General features: G+C 36.2%; 1 protein-coding gene across 10 annotated transcripts in view; it reads right to left on the bottom strand.

Annotated features, from left to right (window-relative positions):
- Bbx (BBX high mobility group box domain containing) overlaps positions 1-16,831 on the bottom strand; it is a 232,217-nt gene that overhangs the window by 61,637 nt on the left and 153,749 nt on the right. For 8 of the 10 annotated variants that reach the window (XM_031364051.1, XM_031364050.1, XM_031364045.1 and 5 more), the window contains 3 exons: positions 14,424-14,666; positions 5,772-5,967; positions 2,208-2,275 (listed from right to left, as the gene is read on the bottom strand). In XM_031364051.1, coding sequence (XP_031219911.1) covers positions 2,208-2,275; positions 5,772-5,967; positions 14,424-14,666 — 507 coding nt within the window. The remainder of the gene's footprint in view (positions 1-2,207; positions 2,276-5,771; positions 5,968-14,423; positions 14,667-16,831) is intronic. The other 2 variants (XM_031364053.1, XM_031364054.1) reach the window with 2 other exon arrangements.

Consider the following 16,831-nt stretch of genomic DNA (forward strand, 5'->3'; position numbering starts at 1 on the left):
AACTTTCACACACACACACACACACACACACACACACACACACACACACACACACAAAAGCCTCCTTCCCTTTAAAACTATTTTAAAATAAAGACTTCATATCACATGACTTTAAATGCCTTTGTGATTATATGATTTGGTGGTACAATTTTTTAAAATCTTACTATGACTATTCTAATATAAAAAATATGAAAGTTCTGAATTGTTCACATTTTATTGAATATTTATTCATTGTATTTATTTACTGAGTATTTACTGTGTTTACCTTATGATGATAAAAAGATCATTACAATAATCTGCCTAGACAGTTCTATTTAACAAATCTGCATATTTGCAATAAAAAATAGGAGAGGTGGAAATCTATGAAGTATACTGGACTCTAAGCTCTCCAGTGGTATTTGAAGATAACATTACTTTACCTAAGTTTTTACTATCCTACTGTTAAAATAACTCAAAGATTATTTTCAGTAATGACCCAAATATCTCTAAGATGAGGGGAGGGAACAAGAACACTAAGCTGAACTCCTAAAGACATCACTACTGCTACGGGACTCTACTCCTGCATTGTATGCTTCTTGATCCGGAGATTCCACAAAATGCTTCTAGTTCGCTATAGTAAAAAGGTCCACCACTGCAGTGTTTATCCCACGTGTCTCAAAATGCTATGGTCTCTCTAGGAAGCATGTGTTTATATGAAAGCTGGGAACAAAACACTATCATTTTGTCCCCGAGGAGAGGTGATGCTGACTTCCACAATGGGCATGAGTCAGATTGCTGAAAAGTCAACTCTGTCCACATCCATCTTTGGAACACTTGAACTTCTCTATGCTTAAGTGTGTGCTTTGCCTTTAAGAGGTCATACTATGCATTAGGAACAGAAATGATCCCCAACAATGCTGTTGTTAGGGCTAGAAACATGTTCGATAATGAGCTGCAAAAGCAGAGTCACATGCACATGTTTTTCAGTGGAAGCTTTGCACAACATAAATATTTGTAAACAAATTAATACTTTTAATACATTAAAGTATCACACAATTAAAGTATTAATACAATTAAGTATTTTAATACATTAAAAGGAACAAGTTAGTTAAATTTATTATGTACTCAACAACTCTGAGTCCCACATGTAAACTATAAATAACAATAGCACAATGGTACAAACAGCCTGCATAGTTGAATAGATTAACTTAAACCTATAGGATCTACTCAAAGTTTAAAACAACAATAAACAGCACAGGCTTGCAATAAAACTAAACTAAAAGACTAAAAACTAAGAATATATAAAAAGAAAGAAAGAAAGAAAGGAAGGAAGGAAGGAAGGAAGGAAGGAAGGAAGGAAGGAAGAGAGAGAGAAAGAGACTGAAAGAAAGAGAGAAAGGGAGAAAGAAGACAAAATCTTCGCTGTATGCTTCTATAGCTGTAACACCTAACATTGGGGCAGATTTGGTGCTCAATGCATTCTCCCTAGCCATATTGGTAGCTTTTGCAATCCTGTCCTACATGTCTATGTTGGTTTGAATAGCAACTTTCCATCTTAATTAAGACCCAGAATGTAGCAAAATAACATGACCTGTAGGTTAATTCAACTGATCTCTGTGAAGTCGGTCTAGAAAATAGAAGATACAACAAATGCAAATTATGTGTGGTTAACGGCCACAGCTGAGCAGAATCAGATCCAAAAATGTTTAGCAACAGCAGACTAAGAACTAGATCACAGGAACAAGGTCATGAGGGCTCTGGGTCCTTTTTCTTTTCTATTTTAAAGGATGAAACAGTTTTGCAATGCTGTCATTCCAGATGTTCAAGTAGGAGCTTGGAATTATTCAGATACTAGAGAGACAGACAGTCTCATACTTTTACTGTCAGCTTCCCACTAGCAAGTCTAAATGAGAACAGGATACAAACAGGGAATGTGTTGAACAGAGTGAATTTATTTTAGGGTGCAATTCACGTGCCCATGACACGGACACAACATAGGACAAGCGACTTCGCTGGATCTCTTACTCCTAGGTTTAAACAACTGCAGAGTCTGCAGATGTGCACCACATCTGCTACCATCAACACATTAAGACATTACACAGGTAGTTTCTCAATGAACTGTAAGTGGTGGAACTGCAGCAGCAAGGTGAAGAGAATGCAGATGTCTGTGTGCTGAAGTCCCAGAAGGAGCAGGGAAAGAGCCCTGATAGACTAAGGGCCTGGCTTACCTCTGGTGTTCCAAGAGCATGCTCTCCAGCTAGCAGCAACATGCTCAGGCCTCCCATCTGAGTAGGATCTAAAGATCAAAAGCAAATAACCAACTTAGAAGCATAAAGCACATAGAACCATAAAGAGTGAAAAAGATTATTCATAAAGGCAGAAATCCAAACTACCCACATATAAATTTAATGGAAAAAGTTCAAAATTCTTTCTTTATATAACCTGATACAAGTGCACTTAATGCACATGCTTTAAGGAGCTATTTTTTTTCTTTTCTATATTTTGCTTTTTCAAAAAAGTGTCTCACTATGAAGCACAAGCTATCCTCGTTTCATGATCTCCTTGCCTTAGCCTTATAAGTGCAGGAATAACAACTACGAACCACCACACAGGCCTTAAATACTATTGCTCTAGTGCCATTCCAACACAACTTGTTTCCCTAATATTGCAGCTGTTGAATGAATCATCTCCAAACCTAAGGCTTCCTTCCAAGACCGAGGTGTTTAGATAAGATGTTTTTAACTGAAGTATACTCATGCTTGTCTGCTGAGAAGTTTGAGACTGCTAATTGCAAGGTCTTATTTCTGCCCTGTGAAATCAGGTATGCTCAAAAGAAGTATGGTATCAGGGAGTACAGAATAGAGATTTCAAACAGGCCTCCAAATTCGAATGAGCTTTTTGAAAATAGTCTTTAAAACTTTCAAAGTAAATTTAAAATAACAGATATGCTTTAGGTATTATAAATCTTCAGGGTACTTGGGCTGCCATTAAAACAACTCCAAGATTTAAAAACTAATGTTTTTTAATTAGCCAATTCTTTTGCTTTAATTCTTTCAACAGCCAATTGGTACAGAGACACAGAATAAAACAGTAAAGTGGTACAACTCTGCTCCAGGTTACATTTTCATCACAATCCTCTATTCTTTAAAGCTGTTTCAAATGTTAACTTTTAAAGCTTCAATGAAAGAACACATGTGAGAGTACCTGTGAGTCTCTGGTGCACACAGGTCTCAAGACAAGCATTTTTATCTTTAGAATGAGGATATCATGAGACTGCCTGAAGACATTTCTCTGTTTCTTTTCTTCTGTTTAAATGTATGTCCTGAAGTAGAGCTTTGTTCAGTCTGCCTTGAGAACTCACGAAGCAACTTTAATCCTACTTTGCATATAATTTTGTTTTAAATTAAGAAAAGATTCTGAAGTAGACAAACAGACACACACTACAGGAGGAAAATGAAAGAGGAGGAGAGGGAGGAAAGAATAAAAGAGATAAAAAAATAGAAGGCTATGAGATAATCAAAGAGAAAAATATTTCACCAAATAATCCTGAGTTGAAAAAGCTGAACACTGTCCCATGCAGGAGGACTCACACATAGAACACCAATCCTGGCTAATCTGGTGAAACAAAGCTCAGACTACTTTCAATTAAGCACTAAGTTTAAGAACTATTGTGCCTGATAAAATATGTACTTGTTTATTTAGAAGTAAAAGTCAAGGGGGAATGAATCTAGTGGAAAGTAATTGTGCAGGGTGCCTGAGAGTGAAGCTCCCTTGCTGCTGTCATCCTGGGAGCTAGGGTTGTGTAAGAGCGTTCAAGAGATACAAATGTGCAGTTCCAATTACAAAGCAAAACAGGAATGCAATGGCATGATAATGCAAGTTATAAAGCAAATGTGCCTGTGTAAGAAGTCCACTGTTCATCCTAAAGACTAAGCCAAGAAAGTATCATTTTCCTATCACTTACATAGTGTCATTCAGAACTATCAAAAATACATTCCCATAAATAGCACACTTTGCCTTTATTGGAAAGGTTGCTAGTATATCAAATTCTATATATTTTTCCTTCCTTGGAAATCATATATTTGATAATAAAGTCAGGTTATTGTAAATTACAAAATGTGGAGTGCCAATGACTACAGAGCAAATAAACAAGATTAAAACAAAAGAGATTCTGTATTAAACAATCCTTTACAATTCCCTTTCTATTTGCTAGGTTCAGAGAGCTAAACACCATTTTTTTTAATCAAAGGTTTACTTTCATCTTGTTGAAAAGGGATATAACTTGAAATATCAAAGCAATACTTTATGCAAGATAGGAGTGAGCTCTGGTCACGAAGTTCCAACACGTGACACAGGCTATTATTACTGAGGCAAATGCCACCAAGGTGATTTTTTTCTTTCCTATATGTTGCATCGTAGAGTACTGTTTTTAAAAAGCTGACCTATATATTTCTTAAGTCTAGATTATAGTTCTACTTTGCAGGTAAAAGGCAAATTATTAATGTCAGAAACATTTTTACTAAAAGATTTATGTACTTTCTATAACTTACACACAATTATTCTTTGGTTTGTGACAATTGCATTCAAAAAACCCTAAAACAAAACAACACAAAACAAAACAAAACAAAAACAAAACTCTGTACATATTAACCTAGATTTAGGATTGAGGGAATAGCAGCAGATGCTAAATGACAAAGAGATTCAGTTTAGATATCAAGTCTATACATCCTAACTTGGTCTTAGACTATGCTCCTTACATCACAATGAGGAAAGTCCAGAGAGTTCACAAAGACTAGTAACAAATGGACTGAAGCTAAAACTGTACAAGTGATGGCTAAGGCAGGAACAGATCTGCTTTGGTTCTTCTGGAACCGACATTGGGAGCTGTTCTGGAATTATGCTACAAACACTGCACTCAGCCTGAAGACTTTTGTTTCCGAAGGATACTGCCATGTATCAAGTTTCATTTTTCTGATGTTTATACAATATCACACATACTTTTTACATGAGCCCAAACTCACCTACTGACCTACTGAACACTTAATTCACAGAATAGCTTAACTGTATCCCTACTAACTTTTTTGTATTATGAACAGTTTAGGACTTTGAACTTGCTTGCAACATGGCATAGGACCTCTGGCTCAGCATGAACTTGCCAAATTTTCCCTTATTCAACCTCCCAACTTCTTCCTGGCAAAATACTTTCAATTACAGTGATGAGGGAAGATCTACTCATTGGGGCTGGGAGGAATGTAAATGTCTCATTTCACGTTCATAAATGCATTAGCATTCTTTACTACCCATAGAGTAATGTAACAAATGGTACCTACCATCTGAGAAGACATTAATGGGGATGTGAGGTGGGGTAGAGTGGGAGTTCTCTTTAAGATACATTCAATGATCCATTCTCAGATTGGGATGGATTTGTTCACATACTTGCTTTTGGTGTACCAGATACTCAGATAATTTATATAACTGTGGCTTTTTAAATAACTATACCTCCAGTGCTTACTCTGCTTAATACTGGCCAAGGGCCCACACAGAGGAGAGACTGTATTTTGTTAATACAAAATTCCCTAAGGTCTGACAAGCCCCAAATTAGTGCTGCAATTTCCAAACTGTCACTGGCAGGAACTCATTGCATTTACTACTTGGCCCCATCTTCTTCAGTTACATGTACACTCTTTTTATACCATACTCTAAAACCTCATCATATGTTATATATTTGCAAAGTGCTACAAGACAGGTACTGTTTTGTCCTTTAAAAAAAGGTGCAAATTGTGTAAACTCACCTGCCATTCCAAAGTTAAGCTGAGGAACTTCTTCTGTCTTTGCCTTCTTGGGGGTTGGCAAGTCTCTTGTAGAGTCAGATGGGAAGGCCCAAAGTTTCTTCCGTGGATTGACAGTGGATGTTGGCGATTTCACAGGCTTATTTGTGGTAGGGCACCATCTGTAGCCAGGATTTGCTTTCATAAATGCATCTTTATACTGTAAACAAATGAGCAGCAGGTTTAATTAACATCCAGATTAAGAATTTCAATAACATTCACCCTTTCCCTCATTCAGAAAATGATTGAGGAGAAATCACATTCCATGACTTCAGTAGCTTTCCTAATGGAAGATAAGTTATCTAACTCATGGGATGACAACACAAACACCAGTCACTTTGAATAGTCTACTCTTGTGTTGTTCATAGGAAGTTGTCTGATATTGAGGAATTTTCTATTAGGAAAAAAAGGGGGGATATGGGGGAGCTCTGAGGATGGAAGCACAAGGCTAAAACTCTGGCTCTTCCACATCAGGCAGCAGGCACTAAAAATACAGCAATGTTGTCTGTGGGCTTAACAGACAACACAATGCTAGCTATGCTTGGAGTATAGTCAACAGTGTGTACAAACACCTGTTTCTTCTCTTAAAGCATTTTATATGTATTAGGGTGTAGGGTAGGGTGTGTGTGTATTAAACTTAAGTTTTTTTGCATATAGGTATTTGTCTGCATGTATGTTTGTGTACTACTTGAATGTCTGGTAACTATGGATGTCAGAAGAGGGCCCTGGATGTCCTAGAACTGATGCTATAGATGCTGTGAGCTTCTATGTGGATTCCGTGAGCTTCCACATGGATCCTGGGAATTGAACCCCTGTTTTGTGAAAGAACAGCCATTGCTCTTAACCACCCACTAAGCCATCTCTCCAGCCCCTAGCACCTATTTCAAAAGACACTTCAGTACATATTTAGGATCATAGGTTAATGCTAGGACCAGCAACCAGAATCTACCAACTAGTTGACTTAATCTGCTAAGAATAGTTTTAAAAACTTAAATCTTGGTCTCAGTGTTCTCGTAAGGCAAATGTAGACCAAGTAAAATTCCAAATATGAGATAAAGGAACCAAGATCAAGTAGAAAGGGAGCAAGGCAGGCTAGCTGACCAACTTTCTGGGTATGTTTTAGACATGGGGCAAAGTAGAAGAAAGAACAGTGAATATAGTCTGATGAGCTGGGGTCAAGAAGTGCCTCTGCTTAGCTACCCTTGGCCATTAACTCTAATCCCTCCATCTACAATGTGTAACCGATATGTCAATAGTTTTTAATGAGCACAAAGGATGCCACATATTAACAAGCTATGATGTGACATGTAGCAATACATATATCACAGTTTTATGTCTTAATTGTAAGTTTCAATCTTCACTGACAATATTTTTTCATCATTGTTTCTGTGGCTTCCTCTTTTATCCTTTCTCCTAACTCCACTACCTCTTTCCAGATATCCACTATACACTCCCCAAGCTACACTGTTTAATTAAAAAACAACAAACAAATACAAACATAAAATAAAAAACAAAAACAAAATGTATTAGATCCTATGTATTCTTCAACTATTACTATTGGATTATTTTATTAACATATTGTTATGAGACAGTTTGATTATATAGTCTGGTTTTGAATTCACAATTCTCTGTTTAAGTCTAAGAGCTAGGTAAACATCCTATTACCAGCTAACACAATTCTTTCAGTCTCCACAGGCTAGCCTTTTAAAATAGTAATGATGTTCAGTATAAGCTCTAAATATCTTTTAGCCAAGGGATAAAAGATAGCCATATAAGAGAAGGTATAAAGTTTCATTATAATTTATATTAATAATAATGTAGGTAATATTAATATTAGTGTAGGTAATAATGTCATATTAATAGACAATGAATGATATTTATCCCCGTGCTATCTTAAACTCACTTTCTGGCATTGTTTTATATATAAGATAAATTTATCTGATTCACAGGTGTGTGTGTGTGTGTGTGTGTGTGTGTGTGTGTGAAGTAATTACAAAGACCACTAAAATCTAGAAATACTTTTCTTTTTTAATTGAAAAAGTATTGTATTTGAATTATGTGCAAATGTGTTTATGTGTAGGTATCTGCATACTGCCTTTGAAGGCCACAAGCATGAAGAACCTGCAGTTACAGACAGTTGTAAGCGGCCCAATATGAACTCTGGCCATCCACTAGAGAACAGCGGGGACTCTTAACTACCACGTCATCTCTCTAAGTGTCTAGTTCTAGTCTCAAGAATAAATAGGTGAAATGAGATACAAGGCCAAACAAATTTACAACAGTCTATCAGAATGAATTTGAAAGCATCAAAGTTGACATAAAAGAGATACTACCACAGTGCATTCTTGTGAATGGGGAATTTACATACTAAGCTGTGGTCACAAATAACCTTGCCCGATGTTTAAATGTAGAAAGTGACAAATGGCAGGCAGGGGTGAAAAGCAAGTAGCAAACATATGCATCGTTATCATGCTTCAATAAAAGGCAAATGGGGTGGGGTTGCTAGATGAAAGGCATCTGAAGTAACCAAAGACTTTCAAAAAATCTATTAATAAATTTATGAGAAATAAAATGATCTCTTTTTTGGTAGTTAAAATTTTCTAAGCAGAAAGCCCAGCTATGAAAAAGGCAGGATTTGATTAGTACTTGAATGTCTTGCTTCTTGAGAGGGTCCTTCTCCACATATTCAATTTATTGCTACGAGTCCCTCAGTGATCTGTTTCAGTGACAATCAAGTGTAATGGAAATTATACTGTCATCCTGATCAATGAATCATCTATTAATGGAAGCCAGATTACACTAATTTATGATAGTGCTCATGATAACATAAGGCTCCAACAATCACCCATATGGCTTTTTACTCTCTTATCTCTATACTATGCATCTTTACTGCAGACCAGGTGAGCACTGACCAGAAGACAGACTCTTCTTAGACACTGGAGACAGAAAGCATGAATCAAGGCCGAGTCCCCCTGTTATAGTGCTCACAAGCCACAACTAACTACACACATATTGCGATCTACACATAATTTACAGCCCTTGCTCTGACATAAGCAGGAACACTGGTTTTGCAATGGTTATATAATACAGCAAGTTTCCTCTGAGTAAATAACAAGTGTGCAATAGAGAAAGGCCTGGCATATGAGAGATGTTTTAGAAAATTGTAACTGACAATTTACTATGAGGGTCAATACTCTGTAATTATATCATAACATGAATCGTTTAGATTCTTAAACTCAATGTAAATGCTCAATACACACATATGACATTTTTTAGCTTTTGTTTGTTGCTGGAGATTGAAACCAGAGCCTCAGATAATCTAGGTAAGCATTTTACCACTGAAATACAACATATATACAACATATATACTTGACTAGAACCCTAGTCAAGTATATACTGATTAGAGGAGCTTAAAATGTGAATGACTGAGGGCAATACCACATAAATTCATATAAAAACATTATGGCAACAGAAGCTATGGGCAGAAAGAAAGGTCAAAGGCAATAGCGGTGTCAGTGTGTAAAGACTCCTAAATACCCTTGGAACTTGGTAGCTCATCAATCATTTGATCTGATTCAGCTATAAGAGACAACAGAAAGGTTTAATCATTTGTTATGACAAGGTTACCAGGAAAGAAATTACAGTGGAGGCAGGGAAAAGAAGTAATGCTGGAAGACTTGGTATACAGTCTGGAGCAAATAGCTAAGTGTAATAACTACCATGTAGGCTAACCGTGTGGACAAAATTCATCATTACAGGAATGAAAGGACTCAAGAGATAGGCCCCATCCAGCTAGACATCCAGAGTCATGCTGCTCAGGCTGGAGGTGAACGGGAAGCTCATTTATCCTCCTCATCAATCTCAGACTATTGATCCTAAGATTTTGATGAAAAATTCTCACCGATAATAAGACTTGATAAAATACTGATTTTCAAAATTTTATAAAAATCAAAATTCACCTCATGGCTCTCAACTTTCTTTCCTGCAAATTTCTAGCTGATTACATACTCTATCTTTAATTTGCTCTACATAGGGAACCTTCCTGTTAGAGGTATTCAGCAATGCTGACTCTCTTGTTTTAGCCCTAACCACTATTGCATTTTGTTAGCAAAAATAAAAAAGGAGTAATCTAATTGCTGCTTCTTTTGTTATTCAGTACTGTCATTAAATGCATACCCTCTGTCACAGTATTTTACTTCCTTTATATTTGACAATGACATTATTATATAACAAAAGACAATAATCTGTTAAATGTTAACAAATGTTAACAAAAATTCTGTTAATGCTTTAAAATGTGGTCTCAAACAATAAATGCTTTTCAGATCATTACATAAGGAGAAATTTGACCTAGAATGTACTTTAATATTAATGAAAGGTTTTCTGCATTTATTTAATTTTAATTGAGTGTGGGGTACTATCTCAGTGTCCATTAGTGTTTCTAGTTATTAATACATCCTAGATCTACATAGAGTGAAAAAATGGCTACCCCAGTAAGATTCTGGAAAAAGACATTCTACCTTATCAGTGAAGAGATTATAGAGAAAATTATCTAAAATTTTATAAAAGAGCTCTTACATACATTTTGTCTTATATCCACTATGAGGAGCTGAAGGAACCCTTACCACAGCTCTCTTAGAGCTTTCTTTTTCCTCATCAGCAGGCAGAAATTACAACTGACACCCAGGTCAGAGTGCAGGGGAGAATTGAGAAGTGGTACTAATCTGTACCTCCTTAGTTTCAAAACTATTCCTTCTCAAAAGGCTAAACACATCAGTAGGACAGTGTAATGCAGTGTAAACACATCAGTAGGACAGTGGGACGCAGTGTAAACACATCAGTAGGACAGTGGGATGCAGTGTAAACACATCAGTAGGACAGTGGGATGCAGCATAAACTCATCAGTGGGACAGTGTGATGCAGCGTAAACTCATCAGTAGGACAGTGGGATGCAGCGCAAACTCATCAGTAGGACAGTGGGATGCAGTGTAAACACATCAGTAGGACAGTGGGATGCAGCGTAAACTCATCAGTAGGACAGTGGGATACAGTGTAAACTCATCAGTAGGACAGTGGGATGCAGTGTAAACACATCAGTGGGACAGTGTGATGCAGCGTAAACTCATCATTAGGACAGTGGGATGCAGCGCAAACTCATCAGTGGGACAGTGGGATGCAGCGTAAACACATCAGTGGGACAGTGGGATGCAGCGCAAACTCATCAGTGGGACAGTGGGATGCAGCGTAAACACATCAGTAGGACAGTGGGATGCAGTGTAAACTCATCAGTAGGACAGTGGGATGCAGTGTAAACACATCAGTGGGACAGTGTGATGCAGCGTAAACTCATCAGTGGGATAGTGGGATGCAGTGTAAACTCATCAGTGGGACAGTGGGATGCAGCGTAAACTCATCAGTGGGACAGTGGGATGCAGTGTAAACACATCAGTGGGACAGTGGGATGCAGTGTAAACACATCAGTAGGACAGTAGGATGCAGTGTAAACACATCAGTAGGACAATAGGATGCAGTGTAAACACATCAGTAGGACAGTAGGATGCAGTGTAAACTCTTCAGCAGGACAGTGGAATGCAGTTTATTTTTGGTGTGAGTTATTCAAAACAGAAATAAAGCACCATTTCACATGACAAAACAGTGCATTAGGTTTATGGTTTTAATAAAAAAAAAAAAGCTTTGGTGGAAAAGTACTTCAAGTTATGTATTAATCAAAAAGCTTTTATGACAAAGCTAGTCAATAGGAATTACATACTTGAAAAATTGATGTTGCTTTGTAGAAAAGACACATACCAAAACAAAACAAAACAAAAAACAAACAAACAAAAAATAAAGCAGTGGAGCTGGCTATGGATATAGCTACTTAAATCCTATAAGAGGAAAGTTAATGTGGTTAATGTGGTAAGAATAGTTCTTTTAGAATACAAATATGATTAAGATATAGCTAATTTAGGTAATTAAGAGAAAAGTCATTTCCTTAATTTGCGCTAATCTTAAAAAATTTAAAAAATTATAATTTCATTAGCACTTTGTGCTGACAGAGATGGCTCAGTGGTTGATGATGCTAGCCTGAAAGTCTAATGTGGATCACTAAAAACCGCATAGGAAATGCTGTCCTCTGATCTCCATCCACATGCATAAGTGCACACACACACACACACACACACACACACACACACATTCATAAATGTAATAAAAAATTAACCTTCCTACTTTAATGATGGAGGATTGGATAAGGGAAAAAAAAAAAGACTTAGTGAAGATCCATTCTGAAAATGCACTAAGTCTGATGTATAACTCACGTGACCACTATTCTTTTTATGAAATGCTTATATTTGTCTCAAAAATGTTCACTTGGTTTAATAATTTTCTTTAAACTCTTTAATCTTTTTCATTACAAACGAAGCAAACATGAAAAATTTCAACCAGCTTAATACATGAGAGAGAGAGAGAGCGGGGAAGGAAAGGAGGGGAGGTCATAATGCTATTCACTCTTTTTAAAGAGATGCTTCTTTTAAAAATAAGAACGAGAAAAGTACAAGTTACAATAATGTTTTATTTAGCTAGACACCACAATGGTGGTTTCATAAGATTACATTGCCTTACTCTGTAAAAAAAAGATATTGGTTGGGTAAATAAGCTATGATGTTTGCACAATAACAAAAAAAAGCTAAGGACATATTCTAAGGCTGTACTCCTGGGGGTAAACAGTCTATTCTCACTCTAATAAAGGCAAGGATACAAACAGTAAATGATGCAAAGCGTTCATGCACTGTGCTGAAAGAATGGCTTTTGTTTAAAAACATTCACAACTCAGGATTCAAAGTTGAAAAGTTACACGTGAAGTAGTTTTCAACTGACTTGGTCTTGAAGACCTGAGGCTGACCTTGTATTACTCACAACTACCATTAAATCTGGAATACTGAAACTTCTTAATAAGCATCAGCCGAATGAACTGACATTCCAATTAAGGCTACAATGTTAACAAAAAAGGCTTTAGCACAATTACTGTACTTTAATGTAACTGTGAAACATTTAGTAAATAAGCTGAAAGAAAGAACCACGAGAGACCAATTGTGTGATAATTTGGGAAGTAACTGAATCGATTAGACTTTGGAGTATAAATGAGATAATATTTTATATGAATAACTATAAACAAGGCAAGATGCAATGTGGGACATTCTAGTTTTCCCGTGTAGGCTGCAGGGGGCTACCTAAACATATTTAATATAGCACCACAATGGCAAATATTGTGAAGCTAATTAAGTAATTAATAAGGGATTTCCTGTGTAAAAATAATAGTTCCTCCTCTAAAAAGTGGCCACCTATTGGGTTTGTAAATTAGCTGTATTTAAGAAAAGGCAAACACTATATTGGCAATATGCTACATGTTGTCCAAAATCAAACTCAAGTGTTTAATTATAGGAAGCGTATGTTGCTCCCCGTGAGGTCTTAGATAATTGTTTACTTTATCACATAAAGTAGGAGTATGAAAGGATGTAAACCTACTTAATGAGAAAGGTTTATTGTTAATTACTTTATGCTTGAGGAAATCTATTGAAACGTTTAAAAATCACACAGGTAGCTGTAATTGATTTTAAATTTTATAGATACCCAGTATAGTTAAAGTTCTATCTTTTAACAATTAATAAATTCCTAAAACCTTTGTAATTATTAATTACACAGCAACACTAGTCATTTATTCTAGATTCAAATTTCCCTGAATATTTTTAAAGAATTTTATGTTGCAGGTTTCCTTATTAAACAACTCGACGGTATTATTTTTCTTCATACTGAGATGTCTAATAAAAATATCTTGAAATTACATTATTTTATCCCCCGCTGGCTCGTTTTTTCCCCACAGAAGTTAATGGGGGTAGCAGAAATTTTTATGAATCAATTTTTTTTGCAAGCTGAAACTCTAAGGATATAATGTTAGAATTATTCCTTTCAGACTTAACCACAACAACACTACTTATTCTTTACTTAGAACTAAGTCCATTCATACTTAACATACAATGATCTCATATTTATTCCACATTACTGTAGAAACAAATTTAATATAGCACATTTTGAAGATGTTTAGTTATTGCTATCATTTGGGAATTTATAAGCTACTTTTCCAAGTGGAAATGTTTCTCATCAACTACAACTGTTCAAATGTCACACAGCACATCCTGTTTCATTCATGTATGGGTATCATAGCTTCATGCTACACTATAGAAACAGGGCAAATCATATTTTCTTACCAATGGTGTTTATTAAAAATTCAAAACATGATGAAACAAGAGACAGCAGGCACACAAACCATTGTCCAACTTTCTCATTGTAGTAATTTTTTTTTAAAAAAAAAAAAGCTGAGACCAGAGATTAATACACAAGCACATCCACACATTATTTAGCATCAGAACTTTATCATTCTGTGAGTAATTTAATACATTCCTGTGATATCAGAAGAAAAATTTCTTAGGTTGTCATCTTTTTCCTTGGCATTTGGTGACAAGAGAAGATGACACCATTTTCAAGGGCCACTGCGTATTTGTTGCCTAAGTTTTACAGAACTGGTTTCCACGGTTACTACCGTACCTTGGCCTTGTAACCTACCTCCTTGGCCATGTCTGTATATTTCTGCTTTTCCTTAGGATCCAGAACAGCCCACCAATCAGCTAGTATCTTGGTAGCACCTCGGTTATCAAGCCTTGGGTGTTCCTGTCGGACAAGGGAGCGATGGCGCTTGCAAAATAAAAGAAATGCATTCATTGGTCTCCGGGCTCGCTGCTCCGGCGACTCATCATCTTCAGTCTCCCCAGCATCTTGCTCTAGGCCATCCGCCTCAAGAAGTTGAACCTACCACCAACCAAAGCAAAAGCCATGTGCTTAACATAGCTCCAACTATTTTAACAACCAGTTTGGATTTGCAAATAGTATTTTTTTTTCTTAGCTCCATTTAAACATCTAAAAAACTGAAAAAGAATTTTTAAAAAAATAACATTAACTACTTTTGGTGGTTGGTAACTAGCTTATGATGTGTCCTGTTTGGTTTCCATGGTAACCTCTGCATATCTGTATTACAGCATATATTACATTGTTTTATAATTACTTACCTTTTTTCTCTCTCACTAAATAGTGAGCCTTTTGAGGACAAAATTCTCTTATTTACCTTTATAACTGCAGAGGCCAACTCATTATCTGGTATTAACATTTAACCAATCGTTAAGACTGAACAAAAAGTGATTTTGTGGTTTATGAGTCTCAAGATTAATGATATCCACATGAAAATACATGTATATTCGCTCTTTCTGCTCATTAAAAAGTAATACCTTATAGCTAATAACACAGGAAGAAATGTTTGCCATGAAAGCAAACATAATAAAAAGCAAATATAGAACATTTAAGCTTTTGCAGATGCCAGAAGTAGGGCTTTTTATATAAAGCATCAATATAACCATTTACATAATTGTTCTAAAGAACTTCACAGTACAACTTTAATCACATAAACATCAGTCTTATCTTCCAAGATGTTATGACAATAAGTATCAATTCCCCTAGGCTTAAACAGTGAACCTTAATTTTGAGTCCTTTGTTTCCTAAGCACTTTGTTGATTACTATTCAAGGTCTTTGAGGACTTCCATAAAGCACCAAATCTACTCATTGCCCTTCTGAATCTGTGCAATTCTCAGGCTTGGTACCACTTTGTCCTATGGTCTAGTCTCGCTGTCTTTCTTGAATCCTCCTTGTAACACTTCCGGCATATTACTGCTAGATTAAATTGTATGAAGCATAACCTGTGATCACAGATCTCAGAAAATATTGTGAATGAACCATCTTTAAGACTAAAATATAATTTTTCCAATGTTTCTTAGAAACAACACAATCGCCACGAAATGGTGGCACACGCCTTTAATCCCAGCACTTGGGAGGCAGAGGCAGGTGGATTTCTGAGTTCGAGGCCAGCCTGGTCTACAGAGTGAGTCCAGGACAGCCAGGGCTATACAGAAAAACCCTGTCTCGGAACCCCCTCACACCCCCGCAAAAAAAGAAAAAAGAAAAAGAAAAGAAAAGAAAACAACACAATCATGAAATCCAGATTGGGTAAGTTTGTGTTTTTCATTTCTTGTTCTATAGTCAACACCAAGAAGGCTCAAGGTAGTCATCAGTCTGCATTACTCAGGAAGGCAGCAGTCCTGAAGTAGATTAGACTCTCTGGAGTCCTTGTTAATAAAGGAATGTGAGGTCTGAGTTCCCGGTTCTGTGGCTCTGAAACAGCTCCTGAGCAGTGAGTGCTAGAACCACAAGTAGAAGGTAACTGTGCTCCTTCACACAATTTTTACCACAAGCAGGAAACAGATACTGTAGAATGAATCACTTGCTCATTCAAACTCATCATTTTTAAAAATTAGTATTAGTATGTGAATGTTTGTATGATGGGGTGGCAGGGGGAGTGTACCCTTGACACCACAGGACAACTCTGTTGACATTTTTAGGTGAGTTCCAGGAATTTAACTAAGGTTGCCAGGTCTGCATGGTAAATGCCTTCACCTTCTGAGCCACCTTAGTTAGCTACTTTTGAACACTTTTAAGTAAATATTGCAAATATAACAAATCAAGCATTAGTTAACTTCAAATACAAATATTAAAGAAAAGCCTTGAAACTATGGCTGACTCAGAAATATTAAGATTACTGAGAATAAAGAGTACAGGTTTATTCTCTTTATGATGTATGTAATCACTAGCAGTAGAGTTTCCAAATGATACCTATTTACTATTCTGAAGCTATGAATCTAAGGAAAATTAAGAATAAATGTATGATGTAAATTATAGAAATAATCCTATTTTTCTTCAGAAATAACTATATGCTTAAAAATAATTATTTTCAAAGGAGAAAGATACATATAAACCAATGAATTACAAAGCCATGTGCTGATAAGCACTTGTAAATACAGAAGGACAAGAGGGTCTTTCCTGGAAAAGATTTAGAAAGCTGATTAGAACATATTGACTGATCAGTAGG

The sequence above is a fragment of the Mastomys coucha genome, unplaced genomic scaffold (assembly GCF_008632895.1).
Source record: "Mastomys coucha isolate ucsf_1 unplaced genomic scaffold, UCSF_Mcou_1 pScaffold12, whole genome shotgun sequence".
In the NCBI taxonomy this organism is placed as follows: domain Eukaryota; kingdom Metazoa; phylum Chordata; class Mammalia; order Rodentia; family Muridae; genus Mastomys; species Mastomys coucha.